The 19,673-nt window shown below is 47.1% G+C and overlaps 2 protein-coding genes across 3 annotated transcripts; one reads left to right on the plus strand and one right to left on the minus strand.

The window, feature by feature from the left end:
* Window positions 1–531: 531 nt before the first annotated feature.
* On the plus strand, window positions 532–4,116 carry LOC120687543 (hydroxyproline O-galactosyltransferase GALT6-like; the record flags this gene model as incomplete). Its single annotated transcript, XM_039969554.1, has 7 exons — window positions 532–1,612; window positions 1,832–2,055; window positions 2,152–2,439; window positions 2,513–2,641; window positions 2,741–2,914; window positions 3,296–3,403; window positions 3,534–4,116. Coding segments are annotated over 7 exons (2,214 nt in total), but the record flags the coding sequence as incomplete, so codon positions are not given.
* Window positions 4,117–16,495: 12,379 nt separating this feature from the next.
* Window positions 16,496–19,280, minus strand: LOC120692188 (serine/threonine-protein phosphatase 7 long form homolog). 2 transcript variants are annotated; one of them, XM_039975434.1, is made up of 7 exons: window positions 19,199–19,280; window positions 18,401–19,123; window positions 18,182–18,316; window positions 17,900–18,108; window positions 17,396–17,828; window positions 16,927–17,307; window positions 16,496–16,805 (listed from the first exon to the last, which is right to left on the minus strand). In XM_039975434.1, the coding sequence occupies exons 2-6, from the start codon at window positions 19,040–19,042 to the stop codon at window positions 16,942–16,944; spliced, it is 1,785 nt and encodes a 594-aa protein (XP_039831368.1). In that variant the 5' UTR covers window positions 19,043–19,123; window positions 19,199–19,280; the 3' UTR covers window positions 16,496–16,805; window positions 16,927–16,941. The 2 variants fall into 2 exon arrangements, with proteins under 2 accessions (XP_039831368.1, XP_039831369.1); XM_039975435.1 differs by having other exon boundaries at window positions 18,401–19,232.
* Window positions 19,281–19,673: the final 393 nt, after the last annotated feature.

A 19,673-nucleotide genomic window follows, 5' to 3' on the forward strand; every position in this document is an offset into this window, starting at 1 on the left:
CCCTTCCTCTCGGTATAGAGATGTCAGCGGGCTCGGCCGGTGGTAGTCCTTCCGCTGTTTTTCCTCCCAGTATCGCTAGGATCAGGGTGTGCGTGGGAAAAATCGGACGCTCCGACCCAGTTGTCCTTGACCCCTTCCACACGCCGCGCCGCGCCGCGACCTAGTGCGACGACCCAGTTGGCCCGGGGTACGGTGGCCGGTGCCCGGTGGCGCCGCGTGCGGTGCGGTCTAGTGCCTCGCTCGCGTGCGTCGGTGGCGCGCGTGGGCAATGGCGTGCGCGTTGGGTCCCAATCACACTACTCGGTCGCTCCTCGTCGCTGCTGTTCCTTCGCCGCGTCGTCCTAATTAGCTTGGCAACCTGCCAATCTCTCCGCTCCGCGTGCGCCAGCAAACCTGGTTTGTACCCAACCAAACCCAACCGCGGCCAACCACGCTACGCAGTTGGACAAGTTTCCTCCGCTGCCCTCAGCTCGGCGTTCCGGCCTGCATGCCCTGCCGGCACACTCACCAAGCCAAAATAGGGTGAAATGACTAAAGAGACAGCAGAGCCGTTGCCCGCTTGGGCTGCAGTTGAAGCCGTGGCACTGGCAGCGCGCGGCGGCAGGTCGAGGATCACTCACGGTCACGGCCGCCGCGTGCGTTCCTGCCTGCCTTGCACCACACGACCGCAAGTCCGCAACGGTCCGGTCTTTAAACACCCACACCCCCACCCCCACGCCACGTCAACGCCCAGTCGTCCTCGCCCCTCACGATAAAAAGGCCGCGGGGACAAAGCCCGCGCGCACGCCTCCCCAAACGGCTACCTCAACGACTCGGTTTCTCCTCGGTTCCTCGCTCGCCATGCCGCCGAAGCGCGCGTGCCGCCTCGCGCTGCTGGCCGCGGCGGCGGCGTACCTGCTCTTCCTCCTCCTCTTCGAGCTCCCCTCCTTCGACGTCTCCACCGCGCCGCCCCGCCACGCGCACGCCGCCGCCACGCACCGCGCCCGCCGCCGCGAGCTCGAGGCGGCGGGCTCCGCGCTCCGCTCGCCCTCCCCGCTCCGCCCGCACAAGAGCGCCTCGCTCGCCGTCTCGTCCGTCCGCTTCCACCGCCCCAACTCGTCCTCCTCCATCGACGCCACCGCCTCCGCCGCCTTCGCCGCCGCGCGGCCCCACCTCGCGCACCTCCTCTCCTATTCAGATTACGCATCCCCATCGCCGTCGCCGTCCGCCGCCGCCTCGGCCTCCTCCTGCCCCGTGACCGTCTCGGCTCCCGGGGACCGGCTCGCTTGCGGCGGCGCGGGAGTGCTGGCGGTGGAGCTGCCGTGCGGGATGGCGGTGGGGTCGCGCGTCACGGTGGTGGCGCGGCCGCGGGCGGCGCGGGCCGAGGGGGAGCCGAGGATCGCGGCGCGGAGGGAGGGGGGCGCGCCGGTGATGGTGTCGCACTTCATGGTCGAGCTCCTGGGCACCAAGGCGGTCCAGGGGGAGGAGCCGCCCAGGGTGCTGCACTTCAACCCCAGGATCCGCGGGGACTTCAGTGGCCGCCCCGTCATCGAGCTCAACACTTGCTACCGGATGCAGTGGGCGCAGCCGCAGCGGTGTGAGGGGTTCGCGTCACGGCCGGACGAGGATACTGGTGAGCTCGATTGCTTTGCTTTCTTCAGTTTTGTGCACTACCGCTTCTTCGTTCGGTAGGAAATTAGGTTTGCTTGTTAGAAAAGAAGGTCTGAATTTGGTAGCTGTTTCCTCAATTCATCGACCAAAAGATAAGGATTTCTTTATCCTCACGAATGTAGCTCGAAAAGTTGCCTTTGTAAATTGGCTTGAAGCTTAAGTTATGGTATTGACCTTTCAGTTGACGGGGAATTGAAGTGTGAGAAATGGATCCGGGATGATTACAGCAGCTCAGAAGAGTCAAAGATGAAATCGTGGTTGAGCCGTTTGATTGGTAGGCCGAGCATCGATTGGCCGTATCCATTTGCAGAGGGCAAGCAATTTGTTCTGACCATAATAGCTGGTCTGGAAGGCTACCATATCAATGTTGATGGCCGGCATATCACATCGTTCCCTTACCGCACTGTGAGTAGTCATGGCACCTTGTACAGGCTGCTAAATTGTTCCAGTGCGGTCTCAATATTTAATTTTCTAATGGCTGTTAATTTTTTTGCTTGGCAGGGTTACAATCTGGAGGATGCAACGGAACTTTCTTTGAAAGGAGACCTTGATGTTGAGTCTGTCTTCGTTGCTCATTTGCCCAGTTCACCTCCTAGTTTCTCTCCACAGAGTTATCTAGAGATGTCTGAACAGTGGAAGGCCGAACCCTTACCAACTGAACCTGTGGAGCTTTTTATTGGCATCCTTTCAGCTGCGAACCATTTTTCTGAGCGTATGGCAGTTCGGAAGTCATGGATGATTTCTAGCAGGAGATCATCTAATGTTGTTGCTCGCTTCTTTGTGGCTCTGGTAAGTTTGACAAATGAATTATTAGGGTAACACTTTTCCATGAGAAATCTAATAAAAGAAAAATGCTTCGCAGAATGGAAAAAAGGAGGTCAATGAAGAGCTGAAAAAGGAGGCGGAGTACTTTGGGGACATAGTTATAGTGCCATTCATGGATAACTATGACCTTGTTGTTCTGAAAACCATTGCCATTGCTGAGTATGGGGTGCGTAATTTAAATCTCTGGATGAATTTATCCTGCTTGTTCTATTAGCTTCGATTTCATTTGCATAAAAATCTCCATGACATTGCAATAATTTTTCAGGTGAGGGTTGTTCCTGCAAAGCACATAATGAAATGCGACGATGATACATTTGTCAGAATTGAATCTGTTATAGATCAAGTAAAGAAGGTCCAAAATGGGAAGAGCATGTATGTAGGAAATATAAACTACTACCACAGGCCTTTACGGTCTGGGAAATGGTCTGTCACATATGAGGTGAGACTCTATTTTCTATAGAGTTAAAGAATATCGTACATGCAGTGTGCTGCCCCTTCAAAATGCTAGACGAAACCCTTTTAGGTGGCCTACCTTACGCTAGGTTGCTGAATTAGCGTGGATTCAGCATGTTAATTGTTAGGTCATCAGGGATGAGCCCTTTAGTCTCATTAATATCATTAGTATATGGTTTATCCTTTTCAAATTCTATGAATGTGTTAAGGAATTGAAAGCAGCACCTTTGGTACAATATCTGGCATAGCTGCATAATTTGTTGTGGTGACCCTATATGCCCTATAAAACCTTAAATTGTTGGTTTCATTTTGTCTTACACCATGTTAATGCTACATGAATTTGATCTAGTTTTTCTGCTCCTAACAGGAATGGCCAGAGCAAGTATATCCTCCTTATGCTAATGGACCTGGCTACGTGATTTCATCAGATATCGCTCAATACATTTTATCTGAGTTTGATAACAAGGCATTAAGAGTAAGTACAGCAGTTATACCCTCTTCCTATCACTTGCCATTGGGTACAGCAATAGTGCTTTGTCATTTTTTGAATAATGGGGTCTGCAACGTGTGATTTCTAATGGCTGCGCTTTTTTTTCTTGACACAGCTATTCAAGATGGAAGATGTCAGTATGGGCATGTGGGTTGAGAAGTTCAATACCACTCGTCAGCCTGTAGAGTATTTGCATGATGTCAGGTTCTACCAGCCTGGTTGCTTTGATGGTTACTTCACCGCGCACTACCAATCCCCACAGCACATGATTTGTTTGTGGAGAAAGTTGCAAGCTGGAAGCGCTCAGTGCTGCAACGTGAGATGACAACGGCTACCACATCCCTGGAGAGCAGATTGATCATTGTGCACTTCAGTCTGAACAGCGTGTTTGGGATTATCGAGAGACAGACAACACAAGGATGAGTTTGAGGCATAACTCTCTGGGCTTTGTCAGTTGTCACCTTTGATTCGTTCATTCTTCTGGTCAGTGGTTGATTCAGCTGCTGATGCTAACACTGGAAGTCCATTTTCCTATTACTGTTTCTGTACACGTCAAATTTATTTGACCTAGCTAGGATAAGAGCCTGATGGTTGTTTATGTAATTGTTGTATACCCACCATTCCTGTATATACCATCCTATGTGTTGACGGCTACGAGAATTTCTAGCTTTCGGTTGATGAGGTGTTTTTGGTTTAAATTTGTGCTGGCATTCTCTTCATGTCGACGCAGAAATAATGCATTATCCGTTTGTTCTTCCCCGACAGTTATCGGGGCGTTTTCCTGGTCCATCATGCTCATTGACCACAAGAATACAAGATACTCTTTGGCGGCATGAAACAGCATGTTGCTCAGCACTTGGAGAAGGGCGATGCACTTGCCTTTTCACGCCGACTTGCTCTGCTTTCCCAAACCTGACGAAACCGAGCACGAGTTTCTGACGAGACTGAATCTTGCCTGAACGAAGGATGGATATTTGCATGAACGAAGGATGAATATTTAGGATGCTGAAATCCTGACCCCACCACAACTGAGCTGGCTCTTTCTCCGCTGGTCGTTTGATCTCGCGAGTTTTGCGGGTCCGACTACGAACTCCAACAGCCAACAGATTGATTGAGATCCACGCCACTGTTGTTTGTACGCCGTCCGACTATGCACTACGTGATTTCCATCCAACTACACTAGTATTTATATAAGCACTGGCCGTAAGTGCCTCGCGCCACGCACATTCACCTGCGATCTCCCTCTTCCCTCCCCTCTCCGCCTCTCTCGATCGCCAGAACTCGAGAGCGTCAGAACCAGGTCCGTCGACATGGCCAAGGCCGATGACGCGTCGTCCGTCGCGCTCCTGCGCGGCCTGCGCTCCGGCGCCGTCGACTTCACCTTCGTCCACCGCTTCGGCGTCTGCTCCGCTGCCCCTGCGGACCTCGTCGCCAACCTGGAGCCGGTGCCGGGAACCGACCTCGCCGGAGACGACGGCTACAGCAGCGTGTGGTACTTCTACTGCCCCAAGCGGTACAAGAACACACAAGGCAAACCAAGCGGGCACAGGCAGCGCGCCATCGCCGGCGGCGACGCGTGCTGGCACTCGGAGACGCGCCCGAAGCCCGTCAAGGGTCTGGCCGGCGCCACGCTGTGCAACCTATCCTACGGGCGCAAGGAGGGCTCGAGCAGATCGTTCAACCGTTTGGGATGGTGTTTGACTGAATACGATGAAGAAGCAGGCGACGATGGCCATGTGTTGTGCAAGGTTTATCGCTCGTCATCCTCTCTCGCCAAGGGGAAGTTGAAGGCGTCGTCGTCGACATCCACCAACCCCACCTCGACCGAGCAGGCGGCGGCCCAGTGCTCTTCTGCCTCCAAGAGAAAGGCGACCGCCGATCACCCTCAGGCGCGGCCGAGCAAGATCAGCCACGCGCAGGCCTGCGCCAGTAACTACTCCTTCGTGGATCAGGAATTCTACCATCAGATGCAGGAGCCCTTGCTTACTGAGGACCAGATGGGCATGACGATGCCAGTGTGCGTAGATTACGAGTCCCTGTTCCCAGCCGAGGAGGAGCAGCTTCTGCAGAACACTCTGGCCCTGGTGGCAGCCGAGGAGGAGCAGAGCCAGCAGAACACACTGGTGTCAGCCGAGGAGGAGCAGCTTCAGCAGAACACCCTGGCGATCGCCGAGGAGCAGCTTCGGCAGAACACCCCGTTCACCATGGACGGCTTGTTGGGCAGCCCAGGGTACGGCGAGTACGGAGGTTGCTCCTGGAGCACCCAGGTCACCATGGACGAGTTGTTCAGCAGATCCAGCGGATGCCATGGACGTGGTCATCTCTGCCGCGTTCTCTGATCTCCGTCGTTCTGATCAGTGCCGGCCGATTCAGACAATGCAGCAGAGCTTTTGCCATCTGGTCTGACGATCGATCATATCTGCTGCAGATGAGGCCGGCCTTGAAGCAGCGTCGTAGCAGCTAGTCCACGAGAGGGAACTCAGGCTGACCAAGCCAGAACGCACAGTTGCACACACACTGAACAAAACAAATCACATGTGAGCCTTCCTTTGGAGTGAGATGGGTTGGCTTTCAAGCTCGAAACGTTGGTTCGACAGACAAGAATCCGATTCCGCGGGTCGTCGTGTGCCGACCCGTCTCGCCCTGTTACTACGCCGTCGCCGTGGCTCGGCACCCACCCACGCGACGCGACACACACGGCACGAGGAATTTTTTTTATTTTTAACCTTTTCTTTATTAAAATTTTAAGTTTAACCCGTATTGGTTTTTATTTGCAGTGCGTAGCCCGTTTGGTCGCGCCATCCCGCATGGCGCGACAGATAGCCTCTGTCGCGACAGTGCATGTGGCGCGACAGTGTGGTCACGCTGGCGGCCCGAGCCAGCGCAGCGCCGCGTCGGCGATGACGTGGCCCTTCCTGTTGCGCCACATGCACTGGCGCGACAAGCCTGTCGGGCTGGCGCGACAGGGCCAATGTCTTGGGCCCGCGCCGGCCTCCTCCCCCCACCCTCCCTTTCCTTCCCTCGCTCCACGCAGACCACAGCGCGTCTAGGGTCACCGGCAGGCGCCGCCACTCCCCAGACCCCCCCCCCCCGAAAATCGGATTTTTTTAGGGGAAAAGTACAGGGAATCGTTCCCCACCCTTCCCAGAAGGTATTGCCCCTAATATCTCATCGTTTAACCGTGTGCATTAGTAGTGATTTGTTGTTTTTTTATTAGGGTTAGGTTCTTGATATGAGAAATGGTGGTGTTGTTGATAGTTTTATCATGATTAGGATTTTAGATGATAGTTAGATAGTACTCTGCTCTCGATTTGGATGTGAGGTAGTACGTGCATGCATCGATTAATATGATTTCTCGGATTGAGTAGTGGGGATGTTAGTATGAGTTACCTGTAATTTTATTCCACAGTTTTAGGAATGTACATATTATATTTTGAGTGCTGGTATAGTGTGCTTAATTAGTATATACTTTGTTTTCATAATTATTATGTTTTTATTTCCATAAGTTTTTTTATTTCACATGGCAATTGAATTTATGTATCTGCAGTGCACATGGCAATGAGCGATGCCCGGTACAAGCTGCTTGGTGGTGGACAGTACCCATCCGAGTGTGATGAGGATGCCCCAGTTCCTCATGCTCTTCCAGTTTCATTCTGTCGTTGTGAACCGGGCAATCAGCTGGCAGAGGTGAAGCAATCGAGGCATCCCAAGACGGCCGGTAGAGCATTCTACATATGCAAGTGGAATGATTCATTGAATCCTTGCCACTGCTTTTTCTTTCAGTGGATCGATGGTCCGGATAAGTTTGATCCTAGAATTTGGCTGTTCCCTTATTATCGGTCAGAGTCGTGGGCGTACAATGAGTTTAGACGATGGGTCCCTCCCCCACCAAATCCACCACCTATGACAGAGGAAGAGAAGTAAGAAGCTGCTATATATCGTGTGAACAATCCTCCGAAATGCCATTGCGGTGTTCGTGCCAAACTTCAAAGGCATAATATTGGTGTCCCTCCAAAGTTCACTCCCTTTTTTAGATGCTCGCTAAAGACTAGAGTAAGTGTCATGTAGCGTACCATTGATTCTTTAATTTTGCAGGAGTAGATGCTCGTTAATGTTATGTCTTATGCAGGATGGATGGCCGGCATGTGACTTCAATGAGTATATTTATGGTCCTAGATCTCATTGGCCGACAGAAGAGGAAGTGCAAGAATTTGAGAGTGGGAAGAAGTCATGGCCATGTACAACTACTCCTAGTCTTCGATGCAAGTGTGGTATTGTGGCCACAAAAGGCGTAGTTCCTTCTGAGCTTGGATACGGTATTACTGTGGCAATAGCTACGGAGAGTATTGGGTTTGTACATTAACGACAAAGTTGAAACTCGTTACGATTATGTCATTTTGCTAGTACTTGGTATATTAACATTTGTGAATGTTTGGCTCTTAATAAATTTTCAGGAGGGAAGGACATGTGATTGGGAGTGGTTCCAAGTCTGGTATGAGCTAATGTTGCAATTCGGCAGAACAAAAGAGCCTTGGAAATCTAGAGACACTATAAATAGAAAACTGAAGATAAGGAAGGATTACGAAGTTACTTTGCCCCTTGAGTCATTTCTGTCAGGGACAGTACTCCAAGACTTACGGCGTGAGTATGGAAAGAAGGCAGCAGAAAAGGCAACTCTTGAGGATTGCATTGTGTATTGGAGGAGGAATCGAAGCAAGTACCCACGGCCCCTCACAGATAGGGAGCTTTTGGCAAATTATGAGAAGAAGGAGGAGGAGGAGGAGGAGATGGAGAGGCAGAGGTTAAGGGAGGAAAGAGCAAAGAAATGTTTTACTATTGATACGGAAGCTAAATACCCAAAGGGTTGTTGAGAAGAATATTTTCAGAAATTGGAGGCTAACAAGAGGATTGAAGAAATGGAAAAGATTGAGGATTTAGCTCAGGAGGCTCAGATGGAGACAATGCAAGCCCTAGTTGCCGATTTGCCACACAAGTTGCTCAACGTTGAGAAGGTTGTGTCATCCGCGAGCACGGAGGTTTTGGGTGTTAGAGGTATTCAAATGGAGGCAATGAAGTTAATTGCAGGAGACTTACCTGCCCAGGACAAAGGGAAGAGTGTTTCTGAGCATGGCCATGTTCCTGATGATGGAGATGATGACGAGTGGTGGGCAATGAATGCAGCGGAAGTAGAGGTCATAGTGTCCCAAATTGAGGTGAGAAAGGGGAAAGCTGTAGTCAAAGATGATGGAGATGATGGTGATGATGGTTGGGGAGAGCTTTTGATTGAAGGCGACTCTGATTAGCTTGTTTTATTTATACTTGTATGGACTCTATATATGATTGGACTATGTGTGTGACGGACTTTTTTTATTGCCGGACTATTTATGTGCTTTACCTATTCATGTTGTTGTCGTTTGTGTATGAGACTTTATTTGTAGTTTCGAACATTGTATGGTTATGAAATTATGAATTTATTTAGTTTGTATCGTGTGCAATTTAATGATGGGTCATCTCCATTATTGAACAACTATTTTAGATTACAGTCGCAACTACAGATGCATAAATTGTGGCATGAAGCGTGCCCAAGTTTGTTTGTTCCATATATAATGGTATTATATATGAGTTAAGTATCATTGCAATAATTTTTTTTTGGTTCTCCTGCTATTCTAGCTTTTGAAGCTCGAAAAATTGCAATAATTGAAGGAGGTGTACGTTAAATCATAGAGGCCGGAAAATTCCATTATCTAAAAAATTTCTTCTAATGCATCTTGGCAGCAGTCTTGCCGCCAGTTATACCTTCCATGCATGTTCGAACGCCAAAGTTTAAATCTATACTTTTGCATTGGTGCAGATATTTTTATGTTACACAATCTCTTTAGAGTTCGAACTTTGGTGACCAAGATTCCATTATTACACATTGCCATATCTTGCCTTTCTTTTTCACACGTGTATCTGCCTTTAGTTTAAAAACTAGTTTGGTTGTCATCTTTTTAGGTTTTAATTGACGCTCTCGTCAAAGATCCTGCAAGAATATAATTGATTTCAAGCGCTAGCTTCTTAGTTCTCATATGTTGGAACTATGCTCCTCTATTTTAAGAAGTCATTTAAGAAGATGTATCCGGTTGCAAAGAATTATTTTTGAGGTTTTATCCAAGCACATTCATTTTCAGGTTATGTTCCAACTTTTACTTTTTTAGATCATGTTGAAATGAAGGGCTGCTCTAAACCTCTTACTCACTCGGAATGCCGGCCGCACCAGAAGCAAGCAGCAGCGAGAGTCAACAGCAAGGCCGAATTCTGCTCTTGTTGCGCCATTAGTAGTGGCGCGACCAAAGGGACCTGCCGCGGCAACAAGTAAAAAATGCAGTCCCTACTGGTATTGGGCTAACAATGGCGCGACAAAGTAGGCTTGTTGCGCCAGTGGTGTTGGCGCGACAGATCCCTTGTGCCGCGCCATTGTGTGCCCAAGCCCAGAAAGTACGTGTGATTGTGGCCGCCAATGCTGTGAGTGTTGTCATAGTGACGATGAGCTGAGGAAATTTCCTGCCAACAGAATTTCCGCTGCTTGGAGTAATTGTGAATATGTAAGAAAACTGAAGAGTGAAAAAAATTATTGTGAGACAGTGTATTTATTTTTAATACAAATTTTGTAGTATGAAATATTATACTCTATTTTTTTAGAGTTAGGAATATTTTATACCATGAATATATAAATGATCTCTTTGATTCTACAATTTCCTTATACTCTTTTGTACTTTTCATATATTCTGTTGTTCATAGCTTGCAATGGCGGGCAAGCCTACTGAAGTATGGCGCAACTCGAGTCCGATTAAAATTGATGAGGGTGGTTTGTCGTCCGGTTAAAATTCATATTTTTTTTAGTTTCAGCTCGTGCAAATCAAACACCTCACATGTCACACAAATCGCTCAAATATCACATATATCACACAAATGTCTCAAATATGACATATATCACCAAACAAGTCCACATATCGCACATATAGTACACAGATATCATCACAAGTCCACAAATCAAACCAAGTCCACCACCAAGCTCACAAGTATCACCAAACAAGTCCATAACAAATCACGTACTCAGTAGCATGCAAACCGATACTCTAGATATACATGCATACAGAAAAGGTAACAGAAATCCATCTCACAAGACCTTTCCAGCAATTACATCGATATAAGATCCGGCAAAACATCTTGCTTGCTACCGCGACCTTGGCTTCCTCCTTCCAGCTGGGTACCCTGACCACTACTTTCTCCTTCCCTTGGAGTATTGCCACAGTAGTTGATGGTGACGACGGGGTTGTTGTCGTGGTTGGTGCTGGAGAAGCAACTGACATGGATTGCACAGTTGCTACAGGGCAGACACCCACCTAACCAGCTAATCATCTTGGATAATTTCTTCCGTATTGTCATAGGGTTTGGTGAGAAATCACCTTGGATAATTTCTTCCGTATTGTCATAGGATTTGGTGAGAACTTTGATATTTCAATGGCTCCACCAAAGCAAACACAGACAAATTTCACCTGTTGATCTGTGTTTGCTGACGTTGTTGTAGGTGGAAGTGGCCTCACTGCGGTCTTAAATTTGGAGGAGGCGCCTGGGAAGGGGGCTAGCTGAGGCCGCATACCAAAATAACTGAGTGGTCAGACAAGGATAACTGAGTCCCGAGAACAAAATAACTGAGTTGGTAGAACAACTGGCACAATTAACTGAGTTGAACATATTTATAAACATGTCTTGCACAAGACAGCACAGTCTCAATCACCTAAGGCTAAAGAAATAATTACTTGACAAGAAAAAGGGCATGCTATAATTTCCATATGAAGCATTTGTGGATGAAAAAACAAATTTAAGATAACACAGGCAAGCAAATCTTTTGTCATTAATCATGGAATATATATATAATGACAGTTTGTAATACATAATGTACCAGCGTACTTGGGCACAAAGGATTGATGGCTTAAGACGTGTTAAATCCTTTCCACACAGATTATGTGTTCCAAGGATCTGAACCACATAAATTATCATTTGTACATCAGAATATATAGGGCCATGTAAACATTTAGTAGAAAATAGGAATAGGAACTACTATATCATGGGAAACCCACATGTAAACAATATTTAACACCATATCAAAGAGCAAAAGGTGTTTGAGTGTGACATCTAAGAACATAATAATGATTCTAAGATGCTGAGTTCTAAAGATTGAGCATCACATTGGAGCAAAATTTGTCAGTTGTTGACCTAAATAAAGTAATAAACATTTCTCAGCTGTCACTTTGCACTAGCACATTAAGACCGCGAAGGATATTTTCAGCAACCATCAATGGGATTTTCTCAAATGAGAATGTCCTTCGGTACATCCTCAAATTTGTGTTAGTAACACCTGATACCCAAGTTATTACCCAAACTCTCTAATCTATGAACAAGCATATTCAATGTTATTTTCAAATCCCTATTCAATCTCTCTTCGAGCATTTTCAATGTTGTTTTCACAGCGCAACCTAATCCCTCTATCACCAAGAATCCCTAATATCTACAAATGTGCATGGTTAATTGAGGAAAAAATCAAGCATAAATGTGCACGGTTAAAGGAGGAAAAAATCAAGAATCCCTAATATCTTCAAATGTGCACGGTTAAAGGAGGAAAAAATGGGAGCAATACTGTGACATCCCAGAGTTTAAAATGCTAAGCAAGAAATATTAAATATGATATCATGCATAATCAACCAAGAGAATGGAATCGAATACATTTATGTGTGCATGCATGTGTATGTGTATAGATGTATAGATCAGAAACCGTAAATAATTTTTAAACTAATGTAAGTATACATATGAAAACGAATAGGCGTCTCTCTAAAATCATGTTAAATCAAAGTCTTGTTGAAGTCAAAGAGAGAAAATAAAAGTTTGAACATAAAATGACAGGTCCTTTGAACCGTAGTGTTCAAAGATTTATATTATCTGTCAAATTCCAAACTATTCTGCTTTGAAAATAATTTCTAAAATATAGCTCAAATGAATTTTTGTCCAAAACCAAAGTTGTAGGATTTCAAAAGACGAACAACTTTCGTGTTCAAAGTTTTTCGAGTTGCTACACAAAAGTGGGAGAAAAATTTGAATTTCAAAGTATATTGGATATTTTCAAATGCACTCAAGTTTCAATTTTTATCTTTGAAACAAAGTCTCAAATGAAAAAGTGCCTAAAACGAAAGTTGTAGATCTCGAAATTTTAAGTAAGTTTGGTATTCAAAAATTTTTCGTTTGACCTCGGGAGAAAGGAGAAAAATTGAATTTACAAACGGGAGTTTTGAACTTCGCTTTATTTACGATTTTGCCCTCGCTCCATTTCCCTTTTCTGTTCCTGCAGTGACGCCGTTCGCCGTTGAACGCCGTCGCCCATGCGTCGCCGCGCCGTTCAACCACCGTCGCCGCTTAAGCCGTCCGTCGAGGCCAATTTGGTTTTCGCCTCTCCACTCTCACCTCACCCGAGCCGAGCTCTGCTCGCACGCCACGCTCGCCGTGAGCCATGGCCGCCGCCGCCCACGGCCACCGCGGCGCCCCGCGCCATCACCCTCTCTTTCCCCAAACCGAGTACCCCAACACAACCACCGCCTCCCAGTGACCCTCCCAAACCCGTCCGCCCCTCTCAATCACCGCCGGCAAGCCGTCGCCGCGGCACAGAGCCCCGCCGGCCGCCCGCTTCCCGTGGAGCTCCCACCTCCGGCCTTCTTCTGCCTCAACGGAGCCCGGGAACGGGATCCTCGAATCCCAGTGAAGCTCATCGGCCCAAGCCCTCCACCCCTTGCCGCCAGAGCACCGCTGCCGACGAGCCCCATCGCCGCCGGCCACTGGTGCTCGTGGAGGCGCCGCCTCGGACCACCTCTTCGCGAGCCAAGGCCACCAGCAGGTGCGCGACGACCTCCTCGTGCCCCTCCCCCACCTATCCCACGCCGCCGGAGCCTCTCCTCGCCGGGAAAAGCTGCGCCCTACCTCCTCTGTTCCTTCCCCGTCCAAGGACCCGCGCTGAGAAGAAACAGAAGTCCAGGGGGCCAAGCGCAAAAACGCCATGAACTCAAAACAGCGAACTTTGAAAATACCTAGAAAATCGCAGAAAATCATAAAAATACAAATCTAAATGTTTTGGAATCCTTGCAACAATACCTACAACTTTTGTTACATCCACTTTTGCATTTGACCAATAGTTTTATCTCTATATTAAATATTATTTTTATACACCTTTGTATGTATCTCAAGTTCTGCTCACTATATTTAGCTAATTTTTGGACAGTGTGCTACACCCTAGATGGATAGTTTACTGTAAAAATTTGAGGACATTTTGACAAATCTAGCTATAGGTTTCATTAGATCTTGGTTTATGCTTGTGTTAAATAGAATTAAATACCTAGGGCTCTATACTAGTTCTGTTGAGCTGTAATTTTTACAAAAGACTTACCTTTGTTTCTAGATACTATATAAAAATTTTGGGAATTTTTAGTAATGTATAACTAGCCTTTTTATTTTATTCATGAATAAACTTTGTAAATCGAAAGCTCTAGTTTCCTTCATTAGAAAAATCTCATATTTTTACTAGAGCTTGGTTTTCAGTACATGAACATGCTTGAAAAATTTTAGCCACTGAAACTAAGTATTTTACTCTGTAGATTTTTAGTTAGATAAATGCCTAGGAAAGGAATCTAAATTCTTGTGCTTGCTGTATAGCTCAATAAATTATGAAAACTTTCCCACGAGCTCATCTTAAGGAATCAAATCTACTGGTAAAATTTCATTACCAGAACTTGCATTCTTTACCCTAGAGTTTTGTTTTTGTACACTAGTAGTAATAGATTCATGAGTTTTTATGATTTATTTGTTACATCAAATGACCTGAAAATTTTACTGCACTCTAGTGACTCAGTAAAGCATCTCTCATAACAATATTAGCGCCATTCTATGCTTCTAGTTTTATTTATAGTTTTCCCTTGATTTCCATGTGTTAATATGATGAAGGACATTTTTTTTCTTTTTCTGCATTTTTCTGTACTAATATAAAAGAAAAGCAACACACCCAGCTCTTTTATGAGTTAGTATAGATAAAATTTCTACTCTATAAATGACTGCCCAGGAGATGTTAATTAAGAAGTTTCACGTCCAACTTGCTTTATGTTGGACTACAACTTTATCGTGAAGGAAAAATAATAACATCTGCATTGTTCATCAACTCGAAACTTTGCATTCATACATATGCATTGTTGCATTTCATTTAGGTACGATAGATGTACCACGTGAAGGATGTGATGTTGGAGTCGAGCCAGAAGACGATGAATGTGGTCACGTCTAAAAGATGGACGGATGGATCCCGATGTGCATGACCGAAGGAAGATGCTCGCCGAGCAGTTGTTCTCTAACTAACACTAACCTAGTGTTAATCCCAGGCAAGCCCCGGTGCATCAATCCCAGTATTTTAAATGCTATTCAAATTATGTTCCTATTATGTATCTGTGCATTTACGTTTACAGGAGTTGACTGGAACCTTAGATGCATGATCCTAGGTATCCAGGTACTGGTTACTAGAAGTTAAGTGCGAGTAGATGCCCTGCTAATTAGGACCGGTAAAAGTCGAGTGGTTTCCTGCCGCTCGCGAGATAATAGGTTCTCTACTACATACTGCAGAATATAAGGTCTACGGGCGGGGTCAGGGTACTATGTTTCTGGATGAGACCCCGTCTGTTTAGTGAAGAAAATGCTAAGGCCGCAGTGTGTGGTAGTGGTGGTTAAGCGTTTGAACGTACTAATCATATACCGAGAATATGGTAATCGGTAAGCTTAAGTACTGGATTGAACCGCGGCCGGAACATACCTCCCCACTGTCTTGACTTTGGTCTCATCTGGGATGACGGGTGCAGAGCCGGGCTCTGTAGTCGAGGGCGGTGGGCTTGTTCCGTGAAGCGGGAATTGAAGGGAAAAGTTGCACGTGTGACTCTGGGAGTAACCACGTGACGTGTGTTTAGGTCTGCCTGGCCAGGTTAACAAAATCGATTCGAATCGTTCCGCCGCTCACGGACAATGAGACTGCTTAACCCTTCTGCTACATAGAGTAAGAAGTGGAAGATGATGATGATGGTAAATTTGATTCATTGATGAAAGATAATTGTTTTCCACCATGTTTGCTATTGGATAGATGCTCACCTAGAATGGTTAAATGAATTAGAAATTGGAAGCTAAAACCTGAAAGTAAGGATCTACTCTTTATTGCTTTTCGGCAAAACAAACCCCTCAAGCCAAAAGCCTTGCATGTCTAGATAAAGGGCTAAGTATACCCTTAGTCGGGTAAGCCTTGCTGAGTATTAGTATACTCAGCCTTGCTTGTGGCTTGTTTTTCAGGTGGTTCATTCGAGGATGGGGCTGACGTCATGTACGGGCTTCATCATGACATCTCGTTTCATCGTTAGACTATCGTTCGTTTTCCGTCACTCTTGAACTCTGTTGACTTTTTATAAATTCAAATTTGGTTTGTAATAATAATTCAATTTCATACTCTGTGTTGTAAAATTTGTGGAATGTTGCATTTTCTGGACTGCTTTGTCGATCCTGTTTCAAGTGGTTTAATCGGGATTTTACCCGACAGTACTGCCAGATTACTCCGTTTTAAGTGCGTGTTAACCCTAGTTACTGTTTCGGTGATGGTTAGCGCATTTAAGCCGGACTAATTTAGGCGGGGCTGCCACAAATACCTTCGGGGAAGTGTGGGGAACGTTTCCCCCAACTTTCCCCCACCCAAAAGGCCGGATTTGGAGGGATATGGGGGGTGGGGCGGCCGGCGGCGACCACCTCCTGTTGCTCTGGTCGGGGAGGAGTGAGGGAAAGAAAGGGAGGGTGGGGGAGAAGAGGCCGGCGAGGTCCCTGGATAATGGCCTTGTCGCGCTAGCCCGCATGGCACAACAGGGACGGCCCCGTCATCACCAGCCTGGCATCTGTCACGCCAGTGGTGTTGGCGTGTCAAGACCACTCTGTCGTGCCATTGTGTGTCCAAGACCAGTAAGCACTGAATTAAGCACTGAATTGTGTGTCCAAGACCAGTAAGCACTGAATTAAGCACTGAAATCTTGTCCATGTCAACCTAAAGTGGTCCATGAGAAGCACAAATAGTTCATGACAAGCACAAATAGCATTTTTACAATACATCTAGGAACAAAGTGTCGTTGCTCCTTCATCTACGGCGCCGTCCACGCTCGGTAGGGCTGAAAGGGTCGGTGGGCCGCCGTTGCCTTCCAGGAACTATTGCGAGCACGTTCGCGCTTCCAACGTCGGTGTGGTCACGAGAACGCCTTTGTCGGCGACGCGGAGGAGAAGCGGGTGCATCCTGAGGTGCCTGCACAAAAAAATGTAACATGGAGGCATGTTCGAGGCCAAAAATGTGTAAAATACCACATTTCCTTTATAATGATGCAGTATCACCTCTAAGTTAGAACATTTCAATTGCACATGCTTACCTGACTCGATTCACCCTAAGTCTGCGTTCTTGGGGGAGCATCAAACATCTGCGACATCCTAAGCACCTGAAAGCTTGGGTCCTCATCTTCTGAGTCGCCTTGGCGGTCGGACTCTTCACTGTCTTCGGATGCTTGGATAGCTTTGCCCCTTGACAAGGCTTGGGAACCAGTCCTGGAAGTGGTCCTTGAACGGCTTCTCGAACCGGAATGCCCAGGAGTTGTAGCGGTTGCGGCACCGTAGTGAATCGGTGTCTGTATGCTGGAAGTGGGGCCACGTGCACTTGAAGTTTGCGCACCAGAGGCCTGTGGACCAAACGTCTCGTCTGGCCGAGCCATGCAATTGACCCTAGCGGCGATCCGCCTGCAGCTCCGACGGACTCTCTGTATCAAAGAGCAATATGTGAGTCATTGCCCGTTCAACTATATTTCAAATAACCAGTTACATTCGGATTCAAGGAAATATAGTAACCTCGACAAATGCCCTAAAGTGCCCCCCAGCATTGTCTCCTTCGTTTGCATGAGCCATTGCCACGCCAGCCTCGTTCTGCAAAGGGCCATTGCAAACGTAAGGAAATGTAAAACAAAGAGCGTGATGTACCATGTAGTTCTGCAAAGGGCCCCGTTCGGGCTGAACTCCTCCACGAGTGATATCATCGTACACATCGATGATGTCATCATCATCGTCGGTGTCCGCGTGGTCTTCTATAGGTTCAGTGGATTGTGGTGGCTTAACTGAAACTCTAGCCACTGAATGAAGCCACCGAAGGTACTCCTTGAAATGGTTGTGCCTATGTGCCGGTCCACTTTCCGGATGCATCCTTTGCCTTTGTTCCCACTGTGCCAGTGGCTGTGCGTGTTTGACACGCCAATCATTCTCAGTGTACCGTTTCTTCCTGTCAATACTGAAATAAGAGCGGTGTATTAGTGAAATAATATTGGTAAAGAGAAATGAATATGAAGGCATAAAAAGTACCTATGCAAAGCTTGGGAGGTCGAAATTCCTTCCGGAGGGAAGTCTTGCAATCTGCTGAACTGTCTCTTGACACGGTGCGGCAAGTGCATCTCGACTACAAAGAAAAAAATCAAAGGCACACAAGTCCTCCATAGTTCGGCATCGCGTGTGCAAATATCACTCAGTTCCAACTCATCCAGCTCGGCTCTACTGTACGGTGTCCAGAAGATCTACATACCACGTACGCATTAGAAATCATGTAGACAGAAGCATTTATTTACCGAACGGTATGAAGGTTATAACCTGATTTTGAGTGAGGCGGTCTAGGTCGTCCATGTAACGCATGTAGCGGCGTGCAGGATCCCCTCTTACAGCTCCCACGTTCTTCCAACAGTAAGCAACGGTGGGCCTGGACTCCTCATCATGGTGTGGCCACGGCTGCAAAAGGAGGAAAATTATGGTTATCCAAAAATCATTTAATGTCCCGCAAACGAAAAGTGAGATTGCAATGCTAATTAATACCTCAAGTTCGCCTCGGTACGACCGCCCTACTGGAAAGCGCTCCCAAATCCAGATTTGCAGGAGGTATGCACAACCTCCTAGGTTTGAATCATTAGCAATCCGCCGACATGCATCACAAAGCTGCCGGTACATCCAAGCTAAAGTTGCCGGCCCCCAACTATACTGAGCAATGTTCTCCCACTGCTGGCCCACAATTGGAAGTATCATCCATGAAATCGTGTTTCCCGAACCATCAGGAAATAGAAAACCTCCAAACAGGTGCCACAACCATACGCGAGCATACCGCTCTACAACCCCCTGCGGTGCTCCTTGAGGACAATGGTTAAAATTCTGCCTCAACCAAGCCGAGCTAACCCCTGAGGTCTTCCTGTCCTTGACCCCCTCAGGTGGTTCTGGAGGCCGAATCCCAATCAGTGCTTCTACCATATCTCTCCAGCCATCATTTTGTATAATGCCGGTCACTGCTATTCCCTCTAAAGGCAGCCCAAGAATCATCGCCACATCTTGCAAGATGATGGTGACCTCCCCGCAAGGTAAATGAAAAGAACGTGTCTCCGGCCTCCAACGGTCCACAAAAGTACTTAGCAGAGGTGCATCCATCGCTGGGAGGCCCGCACACTCCACTCGAGCAAGAGGAAGCATCCCAGCCCGGCGAAGGAACGACACATACCGCTCATCCTACCGAAGGGGGGAGTGGGTACGTGCGCGGAGGGGCGCCAACACCTAATATGGGAACAAATGAGTTGTTACAGGCAGCTAAAAAATTAAATTGAACTATTGAGAAACAGTAACACTAACCTCGGCACGGTCAACTAGGACGTGTGCTCGGTGCTTGGAGTCGTAGAACGTCTCCAGTACGGGGAACGTGGGGTGCGCCATCCTGCAATGATAAATCAAAACTCGATGAGTATAAGACAAAAATAAAGACCAAGACAAACCCAACTAATAATGATTAGCAAAACATTGTATGTATATATTAATATTTGTGCTAAGCACAAAATACTGTACCTCTCCCCGTGTGATATGCCTAGTCCTCTTTCTAACGCTTGTTGTGGACGTTCTTTTTCGTTTAGATTTTTTTTCTTCTTGCACTTGCACTGAGACAAAATCTATGGCACTTGGAGCAACGGTTCTGGCTCCTGTCCTCATCGAAATCACCGGTGCCATAGTCCGCACTAGCCCGACCTTGCGACTCGTCCATGTCACCTTTGAGCCTTTTGTTCCGCCTCCTTCCTTTCTTAGGTTTCAATAGCGACGCATCCGGCACGTACTC

The sequence above is a fragment of the Panicum virgatum genome, chromosome 9N (assembly GCF_016808335.1).
Source record: "Panicum virgatum strain AP13 chromosome 9N, P.virgatum_v5, whole genome shotgun sequence".
Classification (NCBI taxonomy): domain Eukaryota; kingdom Viridiplantae; phylum Streptophyta; class Magnoliopsida; order Poales; family Poaceae; genus Panicum; species Panicum virgatum.

What these genes read in the sequence shown, in the direction of transcription:
- LOC120692188 (XM_039975434.1), bottom strand. Translation starts at nt 19,042, where the DNA reads ATGCTTCCTCTTGCTCGAGTGGAGTGTGCGGGCCTCCCAGCGATGGAT. An exon ending in CGTACCGAGGCGAACTTGAG is followed by an intron (nt 18,317 to 18,400) that starts GTATTAATTAGC and finishes CTCCTTTTGCAG; the next exon opens with CCGTGGCCACACCATGATGA. An exon ending in ACCGCCTCACTCAAAATCAG is followed by an intron (nt 18,109 to 18,181) that starts GTTATAACCTTC and finishes CGTGGTATGTAG; the next exon opens with ATCTTCTGGACACCGTACAG.